Source organism: Falco naumanni, chromosome 3 (assembly GCF_017639655.2).
Source record: "Falco naumanni isolate bFalNau1 chromosome 3, bFalNau1.pat, whole genome shotgun sequence".
NCBI classification, from domain to species: domain Eukaryota; kingdom Metazoa; phylum Chordata; class Aves; order Falconiformes; family Falconidae; genus Falco; species Falco naumanni.
The window spans coordinates 9,843,081-9,865,986 of NC_054056.1; the positions used below are offsets into that span (position 1 = coordinate 9,843,081).

Consider the following 22,906-nt stretch of genomic DNA (forward strand, 5'->3'; position numbering starts at 1 on the left):
CTAGCCTTGTGCTTTCTTTCCTTTTTTCTTTCTAGCTTGCTGATGCACAAGGCTTCCTTTTTCCTGTAAGAAGGAACAACTGAGTAATTGAAATGGAACACTAGTGAGGATTTTTTAATCTGAAAGTCAGCATTAATTAGTCAGGTCAGGTGTAATTAGCTTCCTCATCTGTCACTGCCTCTCCCCAACTTGTCAATGACTTTCTTCTATCCTAGATTTTACTGAAAAAAAAACGCTGTCATGTGGGAGCTGCATGGGGGATTTTCCTGGTTGGGGTGCAAGTGAATGACAAGCCCTGCAGGGCTGTTGGGTTCTGAGCTGGATCCCACCTGCTGCTACCAAGGACAAAACTCTTGCCTGATCTAAAGGTCTCCCAGGTCTGGCTTTGTCCCTTCTTTTCTGCTGTGTGTCAGGCTCACAGGAGTCATAATTATTCCTACCCTGTGCTCCATCGCCCTACAGTGCTTTAAATCCTTAATTCATGAATCCAGTCAGACTGGTAAATTGCAGCAAGAAGTGGAGGATGCCCGGGTTAGATAGAAGGGCAAATACCAAGGGGCTTGGAGGCCCAGTCTGCCAGCCACTGGTTGCTCTGTGATAGTCATCCAGGAAGGAAAAGGGTGAGCCTCTTCAATTGGGCACCGGTGGTATTCATGGCCGTGGTGCTGAGGTTCAGCTGCAGGTTGTCTGGTGTGCAGGGCTGGCAGCGTGGCTCAGATCAGATGTGAGATAGCCTCTGTGCTCCTCTGGACAGAAGTGCCCATTGGCACTGAAAAAATAGACTTGGCAAGGAGGCCTTTCTTGTTTTCCTCCTAGTCATGTTTCCACACTGCCGCTGCAGCTGCCAAGAGGCAAACCAGGTCATCAGCTGGATCCTGGCATTACTGGTACCTTCCATAAAGCTGTGTGTCTTTGTACCAACACAGGGTTGGAAGATGTGAGTCTCTTTGGCCATATGTCTCTTCACTGTGATGGATTTTCTGAACTCACAGCTTCAGATCAGGCAGGACCTTCATCCTGGGACGGTGCTGAAACTGCCCAGCAGTCTGAAGGCTGAATGCTAAGGGAGGAGGCTTTTTATGTACTGTACTACAGGCTAATTCTTCCTTTCCCCTATTGAATCCCCCTTCTACCCTCCCTTTCCAGCTCTGTTTTCTACAACATCCCTCCAAGCTCAGCTGTGCTGCTGAATCAGCAGCTCGCTGGCCTCTCCCCGCTTCCCCTTTCCCCATCCCCAGGTGGTTCTTGGCTGGCTGAAGGAGTGAGGCAGCACAGGTGAACATGTGCCAACGCCAGGCTAGGAGGGGGTGAGCTGAACAGGAGCTGTGCAGGCCCAGCTTTGCCGGAGCAGCGCAGCAGCTGTGGATTCTATGCAGCCATTAGGCAAAAGGCTTGAGATTTGTCCCCGCTTCGCAGCATACTCGCTGTAGGCAGCTCTGCAACCCTGCTGTTGGACTTCATCCATACCATGGTAGCGTGGGGAAGGGAAAGGGCCCCACGTCTTCCCCTTGTCGAGTACCCTGGGGAGAGCTGCCCCTTGCTCTGCCCTGGCCATCAGTGCGCCCAGTCGGCCGCTGCATGGCTGTGCAGGAAGCAGGAGCTGCTGCAGGCTCCGAGGGCTTGAGGAGCTGGTTTTGCCCAAGCAGCCAGTTCAGGGTCTGTCCTTCACTGGGTGTGTGATGACAGCCTGGAGCTTTGAGGGATGCAGGATTAGGTCCGCTGTGCATATCCTGGAAGTGAAAAAGTAACTGGGCCATGCTTCAGTGCTGGGAGTCCCTGGGTAGTATGGGAAGTGGTAGAGGGAAAACAGGCCAGCCCCCAAGTAGAATTCAAGCAGAAAAAATGCATTTCACTCCCCTTCTGGCTGATTTTAGGGTTTATCTCCCCCGCCAATTGAGTTTGCCATGTTTTGGATTGGATAAGCTTTCATCCTGACCCAGGCAGGATCTGATGAAGGCAGTAAAGCCAGACGAGTCCCAGAGGCAATGCTAAGTGAGCTGTCTGGCTTTGCAGCTGAATTATGTGGCAAACTCTTTTGAAGGGAGTTCAGAGCTGTGGCGGAACTAGGGCAGGATGCATGCACACGCTTACCCTGCGTGGACAGCCCAGGTGCCTCCCTCCCTGCCTTTGCCTTTCTGCCTGGACCGAGTCCTGATTCTTCCCTGACTCAGTTCTCACATGAGTGCGTATAATCTTGGGGCTTTTCCAGCATTTGCTGTGCTGGGGATTTGTACCAGTCTTCAAAGGGCAGCATGCACTGGCCTTCATGCATTGCGGGTGCCCATCTGTTATAAGGTGGGTTTTGCAGTCACCGTGAGAGTGGATGGAAGAGCCAGAGGGAGATGCCTGACATCTGATCCCTTGAGTTGAGGATTTAGTGCTTGGTTAAAAAAAGAAGTTGGTATGATCCTTTTTCTGCTGGCTTATTACTATCTCAGTCTCTCTCATTTCCCTTTCTTGGCACGTGCAGGCCATTCTGTTTCAGGACTAGAATCTTTTCCCTCCTTCTCAGCAGCTCAATAAATGGGAAATTATTATGGGTCTTTACCTCTCATTCTGAAGAGAGAATACATATGCTTGATCAGGTCTTGCAGTAACTCTGTTCTGTCGAAGGAGAGCCCGGGCCGGTGGGAGAAGGGGCAGCCGGGTGGAGCGGAGGTAGCTGCATGCACACACCAACTTGTCCAGGTGGGATGGGTGAGCTTTGCACCTGCATTAATGCAGCACCAGTCTGCACTGCTAACGTGAGCTGAAGTTGTAGCTTGATTGTCTCTTAGAGGCAGAAGGACGACAGTACTTGTCGGCCGAGTGATAGGTGGGTATCACTGGCCAAGGGCTTGCGTGTGCTGAGCTTGCCTGTCTGCAGAGGCGAGCAGCGTGGGGCAACCTGTGAGCTGGGGCTGGCAACGGTGCTGTGTTTGGGGGGGCTAGCATGTCAGCGGGCTTTGGACACATAGGAGGATGTCACTGCCCTCCACTGTTTTGTCAGCATTGATGGAGTTACGGCTGCTCTGTGGGGAAAGTTTGGGAACAGCATGGAGTGTGGGAGAGAAGGCAGGACTGCAGTCAGGAGCAGCTGGAAGAGGATTATATGCAGATTTAGGGACATGGGAAGGCCTCTTGCCTGTCGTGGGGCAAGTGAGGCGCTCCAAGCAACAACACAAGAGCACGTGGGTGTGCATCCCATGAAGCTGGGTGGAGGAGCGCCTGCAGGCCAGTAGCTGCTGTGGGCAGCATTGCTCATATGCTCTTGGCTTTGCTCCCATGCCTGAGGCGCACACAGTGATGCGTGGCTGTTCAGGGAAACTTTCAGATGTTCCCTGGCTGCTTACGATTTTGCATCCTGAATATTAAAGAAATTTTAATGGAGCCTAAAAGCAGCTAGATTTCTCCTAACCTTTCCAGAGACTTGAAAAGACCCCTCTGTGCTTTCTTCTTGCTAACAGCCCTACACCTGAAGGGGGGAAACAACACAGCAGAGTTTTGTGAGCCACCCTCTCCTCACCCCATTTCTTAGCCTCCTGAGGGTAAGAGATCTGGCAGAAGAGAGACTGTGCCCATCTGCCATCAGTGGTGCCCATCTGTTTTTGTACTGTGGGATTGCAGAGCAGGAGGTGGATTCAGCGTACGCTTACGTGCCCTCCCACACAGCGCTGTACAGCCTGGCCGAGGTGTGTGAGCCAGCTGCATGAACCCAGCCACGGTAAGGGACTGGGAGAGGCCCTGCACTCCCACTGGCAGGAAGGGTGGGATGTTTTGAGACTCAGCTGCAGATTAAAGCCACTGATCAACATTTGTGCTTTCCTCGGTGTGGGCAGGAGCAGGGGGGCTGGAGCTCAGAGGTTGCCTGTTCTCCACAGGGTCTGCAGTGCTGGAAGTGCTCTGCCCAGCCTAGCACACATGCTATCCAGACCAAAGTGAGTCCCATGGGAGCTGCTGTAGCATCTGTGAACCCCCTGTGAGCAAAGCCACAGGCATCACCCAGGCTGACCAGAGCCAGGGAGACTGCTGTGGCCCTTGCTCCTTTGCACATCCCTCTTCTGCCAAGGAGCGTTTCTGCTACTTTGCTTTTCTTCTTGGTCCAAGTTCTGGCATCTCGAGGTCTTCTGAGGACCTAGAGTTACGGGGTGCTGGCAATTCATCTTCCTGATGATCTAAGTCCTGCTGAAATAGAAACACTAGTTAGTAGTGGCAAAGCTGGTAAATTGCTTCTGGCCTATGTGTAAATTGCTTGCAACTGTCAAGGTCAAGTAACAAACTGAATCTCTTCATTCATGCAGCGAGCAGGGGCTGCTGGCATGGCTGCTGGGAATGGGAGTGATGCTTACAGGGTCTGGGCTTTCTGGGATTTGCTGTTGGGGACCACCACCTGGGGCTTCCTGGCTTGGGAGGGGCACGTGGGAAAATCTAAGGACCTATGTGTGCTGGCAGCCCTGTGCAAAGGAGAGCGCCTCCCAGGGAGTCTCCCTTCCTTTCCTGCACAAGCGTGGGCTGGCCAGGGAGAGTTTCCTCTTTCTGGTTCCCTTGGGGGCAGTAACTGCTTTTGCTTCCTGGCTGTTCCAGAAGAACAAGGAAAACCTACTCCATAAACAATGTCCCACAAGGGTGGAAGGAAAGTAGGGTTGTTCAGCCCTTTCCCTTCCCATGCTGGTGGTGGAGAGCCCTTCAGGGACTAGAGCAGGGTCACAGTGAGTTCTCCATGGGGGCTGGTATGTGCAAGCGTGTGCATACATGTGCATCTGCAGGTGTGGGTGCATGTGCTTCTGGTTGTGTGTGCACATGCACACTTTGTGGGAAAGATAAACACAGCTATCAATAGCTGGCGAAAAATCTCTTGCCACATGTAAGGAAAGGAAAATAGGGTCCCTTGCATTTTTCATCTGGTGCCATGAACTGTTCCTGGCCTTGATAACCAGATTAGCTAGTTAAATGTTCCTGCTGCTGCAGTCTGAGCAGCATACTGTGAATTCCCTGCCATCTCCATGCCTGGTGTTCCTGGAGCCATGCAGAGCCCTCTCCACCCCCAGACCTCAGTGCTCTGGCAGTAGTTTGAAATTCTCCCTCTCTGCCAGGCAGGGTGTGGGATATCCCATGGTGAGCCTGTTCTTTCAGTGGCTGTAGCAAATCTGCGGGGTTTGAGAGGGGTCATGCTTTGCTGCTGAGTGTGCAGGGCTGAGAGAGCTGGAGTGTGCCTCCCTCCCTGGCTCTGCTGCTGAGACCCTTCGGCAGCCGCTGTGGATTCATGGCTGTGCCCGGTGACACATTGCTGGGCCTTACTGACTGCTTTTTTTCCTATCCCTTTGTGCAGGTGCTGGACATGGACACAGAAGATGACCCCTTGTTACAGGACGCCTGGCTAGATGAGGAAGATGAAGAGGTAGCCTTCAGCTCCCGGAAGAGGCGAGAGGGTGCTCTGTTGTGTGGGAAAAGCCCATGCAGAGTCAGGCCACTGCGTGTCACACTGCCTGTGTCTGGCTTCTGGAATATTGTTGGCTGGGTATTTACCAACCCGTACTGCGCTGGCTTCATCCTTTTCCTGGGCTGTGCCATCCCTGCTGTGCTTGCTGTTGTCATGTTCCTCCACTACCCAGCCCTGGATATTGACATCTCCTACAATGCTTTTGAGATCCGCAACCACGAGTCCTCTCAGCGCTTTGATGCACTGGCCTTGGCCCTCAAGTCCCAGTTTGGGTCATGGGGGAGGAACCGCCGGGACTTGGCTGACTTTACCTCTGAAACCCTGCAGAGGCTCATCTTCGAGCAGCTCCAGCAGCTTCATCTCAATGCTTCCCGTCTCAGGGTTGGCGCACGGGTCAAGCGCAGCACCTTGGAGGGCAGGATGAGCTCCCCCAAGCCCCATGCCCACCTGAACCCTGGAAACCGGACTTCCCGAATCGGGAGGGGTGCCCCACGCTGGGACTACTCCGGCACTTACATCAGCACCAACACACAGACACATGCCCACTGGCGCATTGAGCTCATTTTTCTGGCTCGGGGGGACTCTGAAAACAACATCTTCACCACTGAGCGCCTGGTTACCATCCATGAGGTTGAGCGCAAGATCATGGACCACCCTCGCTTCCGGGAGTTCTGCTGGAAGCCCCATGAGGTCCTGAAGGACCTGCCTCTGGGTTCCTACTCCTACTGCTCCCCTCCCAGCTCTCTTATGACCTACTTCTTCCCCACTGAGAGAGGAGGGAAGATCTACTATGATGGCATGGGACAAGACCTTGCTGACATCCAAGGTAGGCTGTGGGCGAGGGCTGCGTGTTTAAGGCAAGCATCTCCTGCAAATTCAGGCAGTCACTGACGGGTGTGCAGCTGAGAAGGCTGACCGCCTTGTGCAGAGAGGAAGATACTGCGATGTCGTGCCTTGAGGAATCATCTTTTCTGTGCTAGGGCCCCTTTTCAACCCTTTCAGCAAAGCCCATGTAACTCCAGTCATGGGTCATGCAGGCCCCAACAGGCCAGCAAGAGGGACAAATGAGGGGAGCCCTGCATTGTACAGATGTCCCCTGTAAATGACTATGGTTAACTAGAGGAATGTCAGGTCTTGGATAGACAATAGGGATAAGCTTCCCTGCGCTATAGAGCAGATGAAAGGTCTGTGGGCTGTTCTGGAGCTTGGAAAGCAGCTTGTGAGTCACAGGTGGAAAGGCTCCTATAAGGAGAGGAGGAGGGCCATGCCTCCTGTTCCCAGCTCCGTACCCCGTACTGTGTTCCTCTAGTAGAGCAGAGGCTCTGGATGGTAAAAAGGAGGTGAATCATGAGGAGCCTGTGGGTGTGATGTGGCTGTGGGATGAAGCCTCCATCTGTTTCCTGAGCACAGGCTGCAGGTGACAGCTGTCCAGGAGCCATACAAGGAGCAGGCAAAGAATTAACTCCATCTGTTCCAGTGTGAGTAACAGCTCTGCTACTAAAACAAGAAAGAGCATAGTTTCTGGGTCTTTCTGGTGTGAACTCAAGGGAACTTGGATTTTTGGGATAGACAGGCAATGTCTCTTATTCAAAACTAGCTGAGTGCCTCCATCTCTGCATCCCTCACACCATCAATTGGCAGAGGTACCAGTTCTCAGTAGAGCCAGGACCCCTCATCTTCCATGGGCTTTGTTTAGCTCATGTGCTTCCCATTGTGATGGAGCAAATTGATGGGGATGCTGAGTGCACTGCTGCTTGGGGGAGCTGCGGTTCAGATCAGTCGGTGGAAAATGCATCCCTGATGGGGAACTGCATGTAGGCAACATTGCAAGCAGAGTCACAAAGCAGAAGTGGAATGTGAGTCTGAACGGTCCAGCTTTCCCAGCCCTCCTTGCTCTCTGTAGGGTGACAACAGTTTCCCTTTGTCAGACTAGACCCTGTGCCTTGCACATTAACTAGGCAGGACCTAACAAATATGGTCCTGCTTTCTCCTGCAGGGTCCCTGGAGCTGGCCATGACCCACCCTGAATTCTACTGGTATGTGGATGAGGGCTTGTCTGCTGAGAACATGAAGAGCTCCCTGCTGCGGAGCGAAATCCTCTTTGGGGCACCACTGCCAAACTACTACTCAGTGGAGGATCGCTGGGAGGAGCAGCGCCGCAAGTTCCAGAACTTTGTCATCACCTATGTGGCCATGCTGGCCAAGCAGTCCACAAGGTGAGGGGGCATGCAGACAGGGCAGGTGCCTTGCTGGGAATGGGTGCGAGCAGGGAAGGGCAGAGGCTGGAGGGGCTGGTGCTTTCTGTTGCACTGAAGGAGTGGATGGAATAGGCCCTTTGGCGTGTTCAGGCTCTGCCTTAAGGTTTACGCAGGACAGACGTGCCTGCTCTGCTCTGAGCCAGGCAGCATTCAGCCTCGCCGGGGAGGCACTGGGACAGAAGGCTTGGCGTGCCAGTTCGGACTGTGGGTCAGTCTCAAACAGTGGCCGTGGCGTAATGCTCCAGACGAAGGAGGAAAACCATCTCCTTTGAAGTTCAGCTCAGCCATGGTGCTGTGCGTGAGGGTGGGGAGCATATGGCAGAAAACCACTCATATGCTTCCCTTTAATGCCACTTCCTACTGCAGCAACATGCCAGAGACATCAATAGAAGCAATGAAAGGGAGCCAAAGACTGAATCCAGTGCCTGCCTTTCTACTCGGCCCCTCTCTGGCATTGGACCTGTTTGCTTCCATCTCACAAGTCCAATTCCACTGACTCCAACAGAGCTGCTTCTCTGCCTTCCTGGTCTGAATTTGGCCCCAGCTGGTCTGATGCGGGGGGGTGAAATGATTCTTACTCAAGGCATCAACTTGTGGATCCGATTCTGATTTTTCTCATGCCAGTGTAATTCCTTTCAGAAGTGTTTGCTCTTTGTACAGAGATATGGGGAAGGGAGTTTCAGGGCAGGATGAGTTTCAGGAAATGCAGTCTTCTTTCACCCACCAGGTCTGTATGACTGTGGTGGAATAGAGCTTTGCTCAGTGCTTGTGAGAAGGGAGATGGTAAAATAGAGCTAAAAGAGTAGCTGGGTATCCGTGTAGCTGAGGGACGGCAGCGAGTCCCAGTGTCAGTGTACCTGCTCAGTTTTCAGCGCTCCAGTGAATTTCAATCGCTCCCGGAACGAAGGGATACTGATCTTCAAAAGCAGAGCGACTGCCGGCAGCCCTTGTCAGCCCTGAAAGCCGGCAGCCACAGAGGGTTCTCAGCAATGGGCTGGCAGAGTGGGCTGCCGTTATTGGAAGCCCAAAGGGAATTGGGGCCAAGGCTCAGTTCTGAAGCTCAGGGTTCTGATAGCCTCCCACGGTGCAGTGTTATTGTACTCCTGGTTAAATTATCTTGGATTACTTCCGCTCAGAGCCTGCTTCCAGAACCAGAAGCTGGTAAATCATATGGTTTCTGATAAGCTCTCGCTCTGCCTGCATCTGCTGGTTATTACCTTTGTGCTTAATATAATAAGCAATGATTAGGATTCCAAATGGAATTGGCTTTGGAGGCTTCAGAAGCTGTCTATTAGTGCCAAAGGCCCACCATGCAGTGGAAGAATTTAAAAAAAATATTAGACTTGCTCTTTTATTTTTCTCCCTTGTATGAACTTCACCTCTAGCAGCAACCTCGTTCAACCTGCTCTCACCACTCTGAGCTGTTTCCTCAGAGAACTGCCAAGTTTATTAGAGCAGTGATCTCCTTTGGCTCTGTGGGGAGACATTGTGCTTTAAGTTTGCTGGCTCTGCTCCCTTTACACTCAACTCTGCCTAACTCCTTTTCCTTCCTTCATATCTTCCCACGCTAGCAAAGTCCAGGTGCTGTATGGAGGAACAGATTTGTTTGACTATGAAGTCAGGAGGACTTTCAACAACGACATGTTGCTGGCCTTCATCAGCAGCAGCTGCATAGCTGTCTTGGTCTACATCCTTACCTCCTGCTCAGGTAGGCTGTAGTCGTGGTTGTTCTGCTCTCACACAAATCCAAATGGGCCATGATTGCCTGTTTCGGCGCAAGCCCCAGGAGAGGCTCTGATGCCCTGACACCAGCCTGGCTTTCTGGCAAGCAGCATGCAGAAGGTCTGGTTCTCCAGAGCAGAGATTTGTGGGCTGGGTGGGGGGAAGGCTCACAGGAGAATAGGAATAAGATGCAAATTCCCATCTTACTAATGCTGTTGTAAAGCTGATATTTCATGGATGCGCCTCAGGGGAAGGAGTCTGCAGGCGGTACTCTGGCAGCCTTGAGCTATTCTCTGTCACCAACACACTCCTGGGAACCAGTGTCCCAATAGAGCGGGTGTGAGATGTCTGTTCTCCCAGGGGGTGGCCAGTGGTACTATTCTTTTCCATGTTTCTTTCCTCCTGTAGTGTTCCTGTCATTCTTTGGCATTGCCAGTATTGGGCTAAGCTGCCTGGTGGCTCTGTTCCTGTACCACATCGTATTTGGGATCCAGTACCTGGGTATACTCAACGGTGTGGCTGCCTTTGTCATTGTGGGGATTGGTAAGCATATCCTTGCTCAAAACCTGCCTGTGCTGCCTTGCCATAACTCCTGCCTGCAGGAGAAAGAAAGGTGATGGTGGCAAATGCAGATTGAATTTTCAAGCCCTTTCCCTCTATTACCTGTAAGTGAAATATTTGCAGGTCAGATGTTGAAGGGAAATTAGATTTTTAGCATATGTCCCTACAGTGAACGCTGTATCAAAATATCGCCCCTCTTTTCCCAGGGGTTGATGATGTCTTTGTTTTCATCAATACCTATCGCCAAGCAACCCACCTCAAGGACCTGCGACTGCGCATGATCCACACCATCCAGACAGCAGGGAAGGCCACCTTCTTCACTTCCTTGACCACGGCTGCAGCATATGCTGCCAACATCTTCTCTCAGGTACACTGCAGCTTTGGGATTTGGGGCTTTCTCTTTCTGCCAGAGGGCCTAATAGAGAGGGAAGCTGTCAGCACCTCCTTCTGTCCTCTCCTCCAGCACAGGGACATGCTGGACTTGCTTGCCCTAGAGAGCTGTCCCTTACCTGCTCTAAGGCAGTGGACACTCTCCCTGTATCAGCATGCAAGGCAATATTTCCCATGCCACAGATTAAACATGATCCAGTGGCTGTCAGGTTCCAGCTCAGCTCTTCACCTACCAGGTTTGCTGACTACCATGACTGAGGTCAGCATGTGCTATTCTCAGGTTCCTCCAGGCTGGAAAAAGGTATCTGGTGCCTCTCCAGGCCTCCTGCCCCAGTTGATCCTAAGTCCATGTTCTCTCTCTTCCTGTAGATCCCAGCCGTGCATGACTTTGGACTCTTCATGTCGCTGATTGTGTCCTGCTGCTGGGTAGCTGTGCTCTTCACCATGCCAGCTGCTCTTGGAATATGGACCCTTTATGTGTCCCCACTAGAGAGCTCCTGCCAAACCAGGTGAGCCCTGGAGCCTCCTTGTGTGGGTGGGAAGTTGTTGCGGAACTCATGGCTGAGGCAGCATGGAAATCCCTGCCCTATCCTCTCAGTTATCCTCATCCCCCTCAGCTTGGCTTTGCCATTCCCTCTAACAAAAGGAAACTTAACTCCTGCTATTCCAGTTTGAAGGGCCAGGTCTCAGTCTCATTCCCCCGGTGTACACACAGGTGTCTCCCAGGAGCCAGATGTTGAATCCCATGGAGTATCGGAGCCATTTGCGTGGCTCAGAGCTGAACCTGCACTTGCTGCACAGCTGAATCCTCAAGCTGTGGAGACACAAGCCCTGCAAGGCACACAGATCAACGTTGCTTCTGCCTGTGAGCACAAGCAGGGCATGTAGATTTGTACTTGGAAGTCAGCACGTTTCCCCTTCCCTTGCTCTTTAGCAGTGCAGATGACCTGGCCTGATTTAATTCATTAGCAGGGAGATGAACTGCTGAAAACTCCCACCACTCAGCACCCAGTGTTCGTGGCTCAGCCCTACTCTGTGCATCCAGCCCAGCCTGCTACTGCTCTGCCATAGCAGCTCAGCCCCTGACCTCTCAGCACTTAGCAATGAAAATTGCTCATGGCAGTGCCTGTTGTCTTTCCAAGTAATTGGAGCAGACTGTTCCTGCTGTCCTTGTCACTGCAGGAGCCCACTGGTAACACTTTGCAGGGTATGTGGCTTAAAACTTATGCCTTTGTCTCCTTCCCTGCTCTGATCCAGCTGTAGTCAGAACTGCACCAAAAAGAGTGCCTTGCACCTGGCTGAAGATCTCTTCATTGCCTCAGAGGTCACCTCCAGAGCAGGCAGAGACACGCTTCCCTATCTTGATGATGACATCCCACTGCTCAGTGTGGAGGAGGAGCCCGGTATGTGCCTTGCTGTGTAGTGCCTTCAGGGGGACCACACTGCCCTGTTCATCCTGTCCCTGCCACTGGTCTGTGCCTCGGTTTCCCTATTTTTAATCTGGAGATGGTGCTGTTACAGGAGGTTGTAGGAGTCTGAACTCACTCACGGTTGTAAGTTGCTTTGAGATCTTCAGTAGGTGTTGATACATGCTCTCTAATTACTTTGCTAATCCTCTTGGGTCTGACCTGGATTGTACTTTCTGGCTGGAATCGCTGATTGTGACATGGATTTAGCCATGAAATACCTAATCCATAGCACCAGGACAGCTCGCCTTCAAGTAAAGTGTTTTCCCCTCTTCCCTGCCATTCAGAGCACTGAGTTTGGGAAGTAAGCGAGAGAACGCTTTGTTATTCTCCAGCATCACCTCCTCAGAGCATCTGCTCCATCATGGCAAGAAGAGGGCAGTGAGTTGCATGAGACCACATAAGCAATCTAGAAAAAGAGCCCAGAAATTCCCTATCTGTTGTTAGCAGGAGATAATCCTTCTAGCCTGATTGAAGACAAGGGGTGCTTACAGGGTCATGCTCTGTTGTACTTGGCTTTTAAAACTTGCTGGGATCTCTTCCTTTTAAAACCCCCCAATGGAAGTGGTCTGGGCAGCGCGTAGCTTTCCGGCCTAGCAGCAGACTGGAGCTGGAGGCAAACGGATCGATGGCCGAGAGCCCATCAATCCCACAGCAGTGCGCAGGCCCCCTCCCTGCAGAGCAGGCTCTGAGCTGCCTTTGATAGGCAGGCAACTAAGCTTTGGCACTGCTGCAAGAGCTGCCTCCTTAGTATGCCAGAGCCACATGCGATGGTAATGTATGGAAATAGCTCCTTCCCTTCCCTTGAGCGAACAGCAGGAGGCTTTTCTCCAGGGGCCCCTGGGCATCAGGTAACTTGTGAAGAAACAAAGCAGCGTGTTCCAGTTGGTGACCAAGCACGGTTTGTGGGGCAGCTGCACAGCGTGCCAGGCACACTTTGACCCCTCTTCTTTCCCTAGGCTGCCGTGAGCTGGAGAAAAGAGATCAGATGGGAGCCAGGCTGCAGTCAGGAAGAGGTCAGCTGTCTGTAATTAGCTCTAAGGCATACTTAGTGGGACAGGGACAAATTTTGCTTGGCCTGAGAAGCATGCAGTGTCCCTGTGACATTATGGGCAATCTTAGTGGGATTTGGCAGAGAAAGAATAGCCTGAAGCATAAGCTTTGGACTGAGCTATGGATTTAGAAGTGTAGCTGTCACATGTCAGTGATTTGACAAAGATGCTTCCTATGACATCCTGGGAAGTCACTGCCTCCACCTGGGTCTTACTCCATCTCTTTAGTTTGAGTGAGTTGTACAGCAACTTGCAGACAATGTTGTAAAGGAGAGCAGAAAGCTATGGGAGACACTCGTGATGCTGAGCACTGAGACTACCTTTGATTTCTCTCTTTCTAGTCTCCCTGGAAATGGGGGATGTCCCCTTGCTGTCTGTGATGCCAGAAAATCTGCAGCTTCCTGCAGAGAAGAGCAACCGGGGTCACTTGATAATTCATCTGCAGGAGCTGCTGGAACACTGGGTGCTGTGGTCTGCAGTGAAGAGCAGATGGGTGATTGTGGGTAAGTAAAGAGGGCGGTTTTCCATCCCCATGGATTTTTAGAGGGTTTGACAGCATCTCAGTGAGTCCCCAAGCCTTCCTTGATTATTAGTGACAAGAGATTGAGAAAAGGGATATAGTGGATGGCTTCCAACTCTGTGGAAGAGCGTCCTCAGAACAGTCGTGAGGAACTCTGAGACTTTTTCATCCCTCTCCTTTTGCTCAGATCTGAAATGGCAAGTCTGATGGGGTTTTCCAGGCATGGGGCTCATTACAAGTAAGCTCAGCTGCCAGCATGCATCAGGGGCTATTCCTTTTTCCTGTTGAAAATACCATCTCTCTGCTACACCTCTGCTGTCTATGTTGTAAGTGTGGGATGCATCTAGGGTTACACACACTTACCTGGGCTTCTCCTTGCAGGGCTCTTTCTCCTTGTTTTGCTCCTGTCCATATTCTTTGCTAGCCGCCTCCAGCCAGCCAGCCGTGCTCCAGTCTTGTTCCGGCCAGACACTAACATCCAGGTGCTGTTAGACCTGAAATACAACCTGAGTGCTGAAGGCATCTCCTGCATTACCTGCTCAGGTGAGAGCACTGGTCCCCAGACCACAGTGGGTACAGCCTGGCCTAAGCTCTGGGCCAGAGGAGCTGAAACATGAGGTGGAGGCTGACATTGTTCAAGTATCTCCTTGGACATTGGATGGACCCCATCAAAGTGAGGCGTGCATTGGGAGTGGGGTGGTTGAGTTGCCTGTAGGAATGGAGTATTTTGAAAAGTATTTCCTGCTTTAGCCAGGAACTGCCTGAGTGTTTCTGCTGGAGCAATTCTTTTATAGTCTGTGAAAACTGACTACTTTTACTCATAAGTGCTGGTCACATGCCAGTGACCAGCTAGGGGTCTGTGGTTCTTCCCTGCCTAGGGTTTGATGTTCAATAGCAGGGTCCATGGTGTGCACAGGGCTGGTAGGTCTCTTGTCAGCCCACTGGCTTTTTCCTTCCTGACTAACCTTGTGGGACAGGTTTGTTTCAGGAAAAGCCCCACAGTTTGCAGAACAACATCCGAACCTCCTTGGAAAAAAAGAAGAGGGGCTCAGGATCACCTTGGGGAAGCAAAGGGAGCATAAGTGATACAGGGCAGCAAGGTAAGTGCAGCATGATGACTCTGACCGCATTTGGGTCCAGGGCCCGAGGATTCACTCGGTTAAAAATTTATCGTAAGATCTCTGAATAGGTGATGGGGCTAAATTCTCTTTAGACCCTGCTCCGCTGAACTGTGGTTTGGTGTTGGATGTAAGGGGATTGCCCCTTTTCACTGAATGCCTACTGCTCTGTAGGACATGGTCCTGTGACCCAGGTGACAGTACAGTCAGGTGACAGATCTCTCTGGTCTGCGTACAGGCAAGGAGCTCAGAGCTCTTGCATCCCAGTCCTGTGTCACAACCTGGTTGGCAGGCCATGAGAAGAGTAAATGCAGCCTGCTTTGCAGGGGATTTTGAGGATGAAAGAGTTATCGGGCCAGGTCCTGAGATGACATGAATCAGTAAGCCATCGGGAATTACTGCAGCTCAGGATATATTTGTGAAAACCTTTGAAAGGTGTGCTGTGCTGCTGGAAGACAGAGGCCATCCCTGCTGCCCCAGGGGAGGAGACAGCAGACCGGAAGAACCCTTCTTTGCTGCTGCCCCTATCTGTAGGATTTCCTGATTGAGAAGTCCCACTAGCCCTCATGTCCTCTGTTTTCTTCAGATCTCCAGGGGACTGTCTATATCTCCAAGTCCAGAAGCAAAGGAAGGCCAGCCATCTACAGATTCTCGCTCAATGCCAGTGTCCCTGCCCCCTGGCAGATGGTGTCACCAGGAGACGGGGAGGTGCCTTCATTCCAGGTGAGTCAGTCCAGGGATGTTGGACCCCTCTATCAAGAGTGCAGCACTCAACAGGTGAGCACAAGAGCCTCCTCCTGTCTCTCCATGGGGTCCTAGGTAGCTCAGGGTGAAACCTGCAGAACAGTTCAGTAAGGTAGCTAACACAGAGGGCGTTGTGCCTGGCATCGTTAAAGATTGTCTCGGAGTGCCACAATACTTACTCATTGCTGTTGTGATGTGACTGTCAGCAGTGGGAGCAGAAGTGTGGGTGTCAGTAGAGATCAGATGAGGCCTGGTGTCATCGGCTGTGCTCATCCTAGTAGAAACTGCTGCTGAGACAGCTGGATTCCCCCTGCCACCTCCTGCCCAGCCACAGACAGGCGAGCAGGCCACACTGCTTGTGCACAGGCCACACTGGACACACACACCCCCGGATGGACTCGCTTTCGATGTCCTTCACCCTGGACAGAGCAGCCACCGTTCAGCCTAGGCCACAGAGCAGGGGGGTGGTGAGGGGCTCCATCACACGCTGGCTGACCCTGGGAAGAAGGCAGGCTGGGGGCTGGCTGGGCTTGCGCCTGCAGTGCTTGTTCTGTGTGGCTGTGCCGGTGCTCAGGGAGGAGGGGAGTGTGTGATGCTAATGTGCAACAGGCTGCAACCCTGTGGAGTTAAGTGTCTGTTTTCATTAATTCATTGCTTAGGTGTATAGAGTGCCTTTCGGTAACTTCACCAGGAAGCTGACAGCTTGTGTGTCCACAGTAGGGCTGCTTAAGCAGACGAGCCCCAGGAAGTGGATGATGACCACCTTGTCCTGTGACACTAAGAGAGGCTGGAAGTTCGACTTCAGTTTCTACGTGGCCGCCAAGGAGCAGCAGCGAACACGGTAAGCTTCCAAATCCCACTTGGGGCCAGGCAGCAAAACCAGCACAGCTGTGTGGCTGATATGGGATGCCTAATGCCCAGTGCCAGTCCTGCCCTCAGCTGGTGACATCCGTGGCCCTAGGACTTGCTTTGCTGCAAATGTGCCCTATCTTGGCAAAGCTATTTGCAGGCCCATAGTATCATTAACGTGCCAAAGGCTCGATGCATGCAGGACTGTGACTGGGGGCTTCTTTGGGTGGCAAAAAGACATTGGTGATCTTGGTCTTGCCCTTACCCACCTGAACTCTTGGGCTGAACAGGCAGCACAAAATATGCAATAGCTAGGGATCCAGGTCTGGAGTTGCTCACCTTTTCCTTTCCTTCTGTCCCTGAGAATGTCTGTTTCCATGTAATGCTTTGGGCCCACCGTCTTTACTACCTCTGGTCCCCCATAACAAACTCTCCATGCTCTACAGGAAACTGTATTTTGCCCAGTCGCACAAGCCCCCTTACCATGGCCGAGTGTGTGTAGCACCTCCTGGCTGTCTTCTCAGCTCTAGCCCAGACGGACCCACCAAAGGCATCCTCTATGTTCCCAGTGAGAAAGGTAAGCTGATGAGGACCTGTTCAGCCACGTTTGGCTGTCAGGTCCAGAGAGTAAGATGTTTGGTTGGTTGTTTTTTTTGCTGCTACCTTCTCATGTAACCAACCTTTCTTCTGTGTTTGACAGCAGCACCCAAAGCAAAGCTGTCAGCCACTTCTGGATTTAATCCTTGCATGAACACAGGCTGCGGGAAGCCAGCGGTGCGGCCACTGGTGGACACAGGAGCCATGGTGTTTGTAGTGTTTGGGATCAGAGGTGTTAATCGCACGAGACGCCCGGACAACCACGTCATCGGGGACATGGTACACGCATTCTGACATGCTGGACTAGCATGCTTGGGGCTGATGAGTGAAGGACAGTCTCCCTGAATGGTGTTTAATTAATCCCCACAACCTAGGCAGTGTGGCCCAGCAGTCTAGACAGATGGAGTAGCAGAGATGTTAGCATTGTGACGAGCCAAAAGTAAATTTCTGGTTTAGCAAAGTCAAAAATAATGGAGATCAGGAAGCCCTTACTAAAATCACTTCAGACTTTTCAGAAAATCCCTTTCTGAGTGTAATATCCAGCCTTCTAATTTTGAGTATAAATCTGGCTTTCTTGAGGATTTTAGAAGCAAACCCATCTTGAGCTCAGTGTGAAAATCTCACTACAAATGCAAGATCCAGGGAACTGATATTTTTCTATAATTGTTTATCTTGTTATGAGATATTAACATGAAAAAATGCAAACCAATTACCTCAGGGAAAGGTTATTCAATGTGACTGTTCCAGGAACAGCTTACCTCCCGGGTCTGATACCTTGAGACATTCACAGCCTTTCCCCAGAAAAATTATGCTTAGCTCTAGTCACTTGGTAAATGCACTTCAGCTTTCTGCTGTCCTGGCTTCTGATTTGGGGGCTCTGTGCAGAACCAGCCTTTGCCTGTTTCCTCTGGAGGGGCCAGTGTGAAATACAGGCAATGGAGTGGGCAGAAAGCTGGTGTGTCATGCTGGGCACTGCTAGGGATTCAGAGCTGCTCCTTGGGCAGACCCTGATGTTTTTGGGCACAGCATGGTGGCTATTCATTTATCAATGCTTCTGTCATGCTGCCTGGCTTTTTTTTTCTTCCTTTTTTCGGGGGTAGGAGGGACATGTGGCTTCTTCCTGGGGAGAGAGCTTAGCTTCTGCCTTGTGCCGGTTGCTGTGTGTATGCCTCACGTGTGGTGCTCTTATTGTTGTATCTCCTTGTGAAAGGGCAGCGTTATCTATGATGACAGCTTTGACCTCTTCAAAGAGATTGGCAACCTGTGCCGCCTCTGCAAAGCCATTGCCAGCAACACTGAGCTGGTGAAGCCAGGAGGGGCTCAGTGCCTGCCCTCTGGTAGGTAGGACTGATGCCACCCACAGAGTCCTTGGGGAGATCCTGGGTCCCTGGGTGAGACTGGTTCTCACCCTCCAGCCTGAGGAGCGTGACTGCTGAGGGCTTTTAAACTTTCAGAGCCCAGCTTGATGGAGCAGGGAAAAGGGAGGGAGGTACCAGTCAATGATAGATGCAGGCAGTGCCGGAAGGAGAGGTGTTTCTCAGCAGTCAGCTCTCCCAACCTGGCTGCAGTACAGCTCTGCTCGTTGCCACCTGGCTTAAGTCACAGCACCCATCTCCGTGGGCCATTCACCTCATGCTTCCATGGGTTATGCCAACGTTTTGGGGATGAGAAATACACAGTGAGTGTGACAGGAACATCAGGCTCCTGTTCTGCAGCTCTGCTTGCAGCAGTCTGTGTTTGAGTTGGGGTCCTCAACAGCAAACCTGAAAGGGTGGCTGCTTCTTGCGACCTCCCTTTCTTCCCAAGGCAGCTTTACCCTTCTAGAACGTGCCCCTGGTCATGCTTTCTGGGAGATGGGAAAGAAATGGTCTCTTTAACTCCAAAGACACTGGGCATATTCTTTGGGATTTAATCCAGTAAAGATAAGAATGGAATTGTATCTGTTTTTTCCAGTTATGGATATTGCTTATGATACACTTACAATCTTTGGACAAGTAAATATCTTCTTAGTAGCTCCTGAATAACCAGCAGATCACACCTGATCTCATTATGATGGGGCTACTCACTGCCCCTGTGGCTTCACATACCTAACCAGTGACTGTCTCTTTCCAACTTCAGAGGTCACAGGGTTGTAGAGCTGAGTCTTGGAAGGCTTCAGGCCAAAAGCCAATCTCTTGCCTGAAGAAAATCCCTGCCAGGCGAGGCAGACAGCTTCTCTGCACTTGCTGTTTGTACTGCTTCCTGACAGCTGGGGACAAACAAACAGTGGTGGTAGTGTCCTGTCTAGTGCTATTGGCACAGAGTGCCCTTTCAAGCTAGCAGCAGCTGAGGGCTCTGGTGCTGAGACCTCAAGGGTTTTGGCAAGTCAGGAGTTGCAAGGGGAAGCAGCTGCTGACAAATGGGGCCTGCAACTTTCTCTTGGTTTTTTGGGTTGGTTTCCCCACCCACGTCCCCTTGCTCCACTATGCTTCCTTTCCCTGTCCTGTTGTCCATCCCGTGCTCTTTCTTTCTCTCCAGGTTACAGCATCTCCTCCTTTCTGCAGATGTTGCACCCTGAGTGCAAGAACATCCCTGAGCCAAACCTGCTGCCTGGACAGCTCTCTCATGGGGCAGTGGGGGTGAAGGATGGGAAGGTGCAGTGGATCTCCATGGCATTTGAATCGGTGAGCACGTGGCATCGCCATCTATCCTTGTGACAGTCTCTTCTTGTGACTTCTGGGGGTTTAGCTCTGCTCTTTCTGCACTGGCCATTTGCACTTGCAGCTATAATTTAGTGTTTGCTAGTGTCTGTGCCATGTTGCAGGCAGATGCTCGCTCTCACAGGTTGCTAGAAATGGCTGCTTATGCCACAATTTGCTCTTACCGTGAGAGCTCAGGCAAAGAGCTGGTGGCAGATTTGCCCATCTGCCATTGCCAGTTCTGCCTGGTGCTGCAGCTCCAGCTGGCTCATTCTGTCTCTTCCCATGCCATGCGTACCCTGCCTCAAGGAGCGGGACACAACAATAACATGTTCATCTTGTTACAGACGACCTACAAAGGGAAATCTTCCTTCCAGACTTATGCTGACTACCTGAAATGGGAGACATTCCTGCAGCAGCAACTCCAGCTCTTCCCCGAGGGCTCAGCTCTCCGGCACGGTTTCCAGACCTGTGAGCACTGGAAGCAGATCTTCATGGAGATTATAGGCAAGTGACTGCCATGTTTCTCTCCCTGAGGAGCCCATGCTCTCTGATACAGGCCCATCAGATGGGACAGGGTGTGCTGTGAAGAGGTGTTCTACCTTCAGTCCCTTACCGTTACTGTGCAAACTCCTAAGGCCTGTTTCTGCACCAAGGAGTGTATACTGTCAGAATCCCGGGCAGGGAAATAGAGAAAGATCTCTGCCCTGCTGATGTGAGAGGCAAGAAGTTGATTGCCCGCTTTCCACTTCCATCCTCCCCTTCCCATCTCCCACAGTGTGTGCCTGCCTGCCTTGTTGTCAGCAGGATCACGGTGCCTTTCTCATCCCAGCTGTCACCTTCCAGGAGTCAAATCAGCTGACACTTTTCTTCCAGGAGTGCAGAGTGCCCTGTATGGTCTCGTCCTCTCGCTGGTTATTTGTGTGGCTGCAGTGGCGGTGTTCACCACTCACATCCTCCTCCTGCTGCCAGTGCTGCTCAGCATTTTAGGTAAAAATGCCAATTCCAGTGTGTCAAGCTTTTCCATTGTCTGAATTTGGTGGATTGTGGTATCTAGTGATCTGAACTGAATTGCTCTTACTCTATGTAAACTCTTCTGGCTTTCTAGGAGCCAGTCCTGATATACCTAGGTGAATGGGAGAAACTCTGAACAAATGCACGGGAACCTCATTGGGAAAGTAGATTTGTGTTTCTAATTCCCAGTGTGTTTTATCTACACAATCCCTTCTATTTGTTTAAATCAGGGTTTTAGCTACACAAATGCCATCCTTGCCTGTTACGTATAATAATGTGATTAAGTCCCACATGCTCTGAATAACAATTGCACTGCTTCCCAAGGAATCTGCACCACGGCTGCTGTTTCCAAGCAGTGGGAGACTTTAAAAGCTGAATATTTTAGCAGTTTTGTTAGTATTTGAAGCAAATTTGTAAATAGTTCCCTCTCCCTGGCTGGTGATTTGACGATATCATGGTCTAAGTGTGTTGCTAAACTTCTCAGTTTAAAAATCAAATCTATCATTTTAAAACCACTTAGTCTCCCACACATGACTCTCAAAAAACATCACTCTTGCCTTTTAAGAAAGAGTGCTCATGTGTATCATGAGCTCAGCCTGTGTGTAACTCCAGCAAGCAAAAAAAAAAAAAAAAGCCCCTCTTTCCTGCAGTGCACGTGTGCACAGATGCATACTTGCCAGGCTTGGATTCATTTAGCAAGCATTAGTCTGGATTGGCATCCATCTGTCAGTTTGCCTAACATTTAGCTAGGTGCTTTACTGTCCTCAGCAGGTCTCGTTACTTTACTGAATGGTTCCTGTGGCAAGGGAAGGTGAGGGAAGTGTTTGCCTCTGGGCAGGAGTGGGGAGCATGTACAAGTTTCAGGCTGGCTAGGGTGAAGACCTGCAGGGGTATGACCCCAAACTCCTCAATGGCTGACTTGCAGCAGAGTCCTTTAAATTTGCCTAATGTGACCCTCTTCACACAGGGGTGGTCTGCTTGGTGGTGACCATCATGTACTGGTCTGGCTGGGAAATGGGAGCCGTGGAAGCCATTTCGCTCTCCATCCTCGTTGGCTCCTCTGTCGATTACTGTGTGCACTTGGTGGAGGGCTACCTGCTGGCGGGGGAAAACCTGCCACTACACCAGGCAGAGGTGAGCTTTTTTCCTCCTATAGCTTGGCATCTGTTCCCCTCATGCCCTCTGTGCCACTCAGCTGTGATGCAGGACCTAAGGCATGACGGGCAAGGGGGGGATGTGTCTCGCCACCCTCACAGCACGCCTGGGATGCTTGCTGCTCATCTAGCTGACTGCTCAGAGACTGGTGCGAGCTTGTGTACCTGAGCATGGTAAACCCAGCTGAAAGTCTAACCCACATGGCTGTCCCTTTCTTACGGGCCACGGCTTTGTCTAAAGCACCCCTTTCCACGTCCCGGTGAAGGCAATCTTGTGCTGGAATGGCCCTACCCTCGTTCCGTAACCTCCGCAAATAGCTGTGCTGTGCTGGCCCTCAGGCCTTGTTAACATCTTTTGCCTCTCTGAGAAGACGGATGCCACAAAAGCTTGAGGATCTCTGACCCCAGGTATAGTGTCTGCATGCAGTGCCTCTGGCTGATGTGGCTGAAAGGCGGCACAAAACCCAGCAGACTTTGCCTCTGCTGGGTTTTAACCTCACTGTTTGCCCAGCGTGCTCAGAGACTGCATGGACTGTCCGATCTGCACTCCCACAGCATCTTTGTCCTGGATCAGGACCCTGTGAGCTAAGCCACCCTCTCAAAGGCCAAAATATTAGCGCAGCCTTGTGTTCTTGTCCCCACTCCCCCTTAACACTGCTGTCCCTTCTGCCAGGACCCCACAGCGTGCCGCCAGTGGAGGACAGTTGAAGCGGTCCGTCACGTGGGTGTGGCAATTGTCTCGAGCGCCGTCACCACAGTGATTGCCACCGTCCCGCTGTTCTTCTGCATCATTGCCCCTTTCGCTAAGTTTGGGAAGATTGTGGCCCTCAACACAGGAGTCTCCATCCTGTACACACTAACTGTGAGCACGGCCCTGCTGAGCATCATGGGGCCTGGCACCTTCACCCGCAGCAGGACTTCGTGCCTCAAGGCTGTGGGGGGGGTGCTCCTCGCTGGCCTGCTGGGTCTATGCATCTGCCTCGCCCTCCTGAAGAGTGGATTTAAGATCCCTCTCCCTAACGGGACAGCCCTGTAGACCCTATGCCAAGAGCCACATGCTCTGTCCCCTTGCTCCCTTTCTTTTTTTCTTTTTTTTTTTTTTAAAGGATATTTTTTGTAAGAAAAAAAAAGAGGAAAAAAATCCCCTTTTCCAGAAGTTTTTCAACTCCAGATGCACTTTATTTTCTAATGGGTTTTGCTCTAAACTTGTATTTATTTTCGGTAGTGATGGATGGACGATGGACAGTGAGGGCTGCCCAGGGAGTACCTCAGCCTGTGAGGAGGAGGGGAGGTGGTCTCCTCTCAATTTTCTTTATATTTTTCTTACTTTTTTTCCCCCCCTTTTCACACCCCCACCACCTCCA

At 51.5% G+C, this 22,906-nt stretch overlaps 1 protein-coding gene across 7 annotated transcripts in view; it reads left to right on the top strand.

Moving 5' to 3' along the window:
* The window catches only part of DISP3 (dispatched RND transporter family member 3), a 164,815-nt gene that overhangs the window by 83,153 nt on the left and 58,756 nt on the right, over window positions 1-22,906 (top strand). For 4 of the 7 annotated variants that reach the window (XM_040586527.1, XM_040586526.1, XM_040586530.1 and 1 more), the window contains 20 exons: window positions 5,309-6,245; window positions 7,416-7,635; window positions 9,249-9,385; window positions 9,808-9,942; window positions 10,167-10,327; window positions 10,720-10,859; window positions 11,608-11,753; window positions 13,210-13,371; window positions 13,770-13,931; window positions 14,366-14,488; window positions 15,093-15,229; window positions 15,910-16,091; window positions 16,546-16,676; window positions 16,800-16,975; window positions 17,907-18,033; window positions 19,214-19,359; window positions 19,722-19,881; window positions 20,251-20,364; window positions 21,356-21,522; window positions 22,216-22,817. In XM_040586527.1, the coding sequence (XP_040442461.1) occupies window positions 5,309-6,245; window positions 7,416-7,635; window positions 9,249-9,385; window positions 9,808-9,942; window positions 10,167-10,327; window positions 10,720-10,859; window positions 11,608-11,753; window positions 13,210-13,371; window positions 13,770-13,931; window positions 14,366-14,488; window positions 15,093-15,229; window positions 15,910-16,091; window positions 16,546-16,676; window positions 16,800-16,975; window positions 17,907-18,033; window positions 19,214-19,359; window positions 19,722-19,881; window positions 20,251-20,364; window positions 21,356-21,522; window positions 22,216-22,578 (4,026 nt within the window). In that variant the 3' untranslated portion in view covers window positions 22,579-22,817. The remainder of the gene's footprint in view (window positions 1-5,308; window positions 6,246-7,415; window positions 7,636-9,248; window positions 9,386-9,807; window positions 9,943-10,166; window positions 10,328-10,719; window positions 10,860-11,607; window positions 11,754-13,209; window positions 13,372-13,769; window positions 13,932-14,365; window positions 14,489-15,092; window positions 15,230-15,909; window positions 16,092-16,545; window positions 16,677-16,799; window positions 16,976-17,906; window positions 18,034-19,213; window positions 19,360-19,721; window positions 19,882-20,250; window positions 20,365-21,355; window positions 21,523-22,215; window positions 22,818-22,906) is intronic. The other 3 variants (XM_040586533.1, XM_040586532.1, XM_040586529.1) reach the window with 2 other exon arrangements.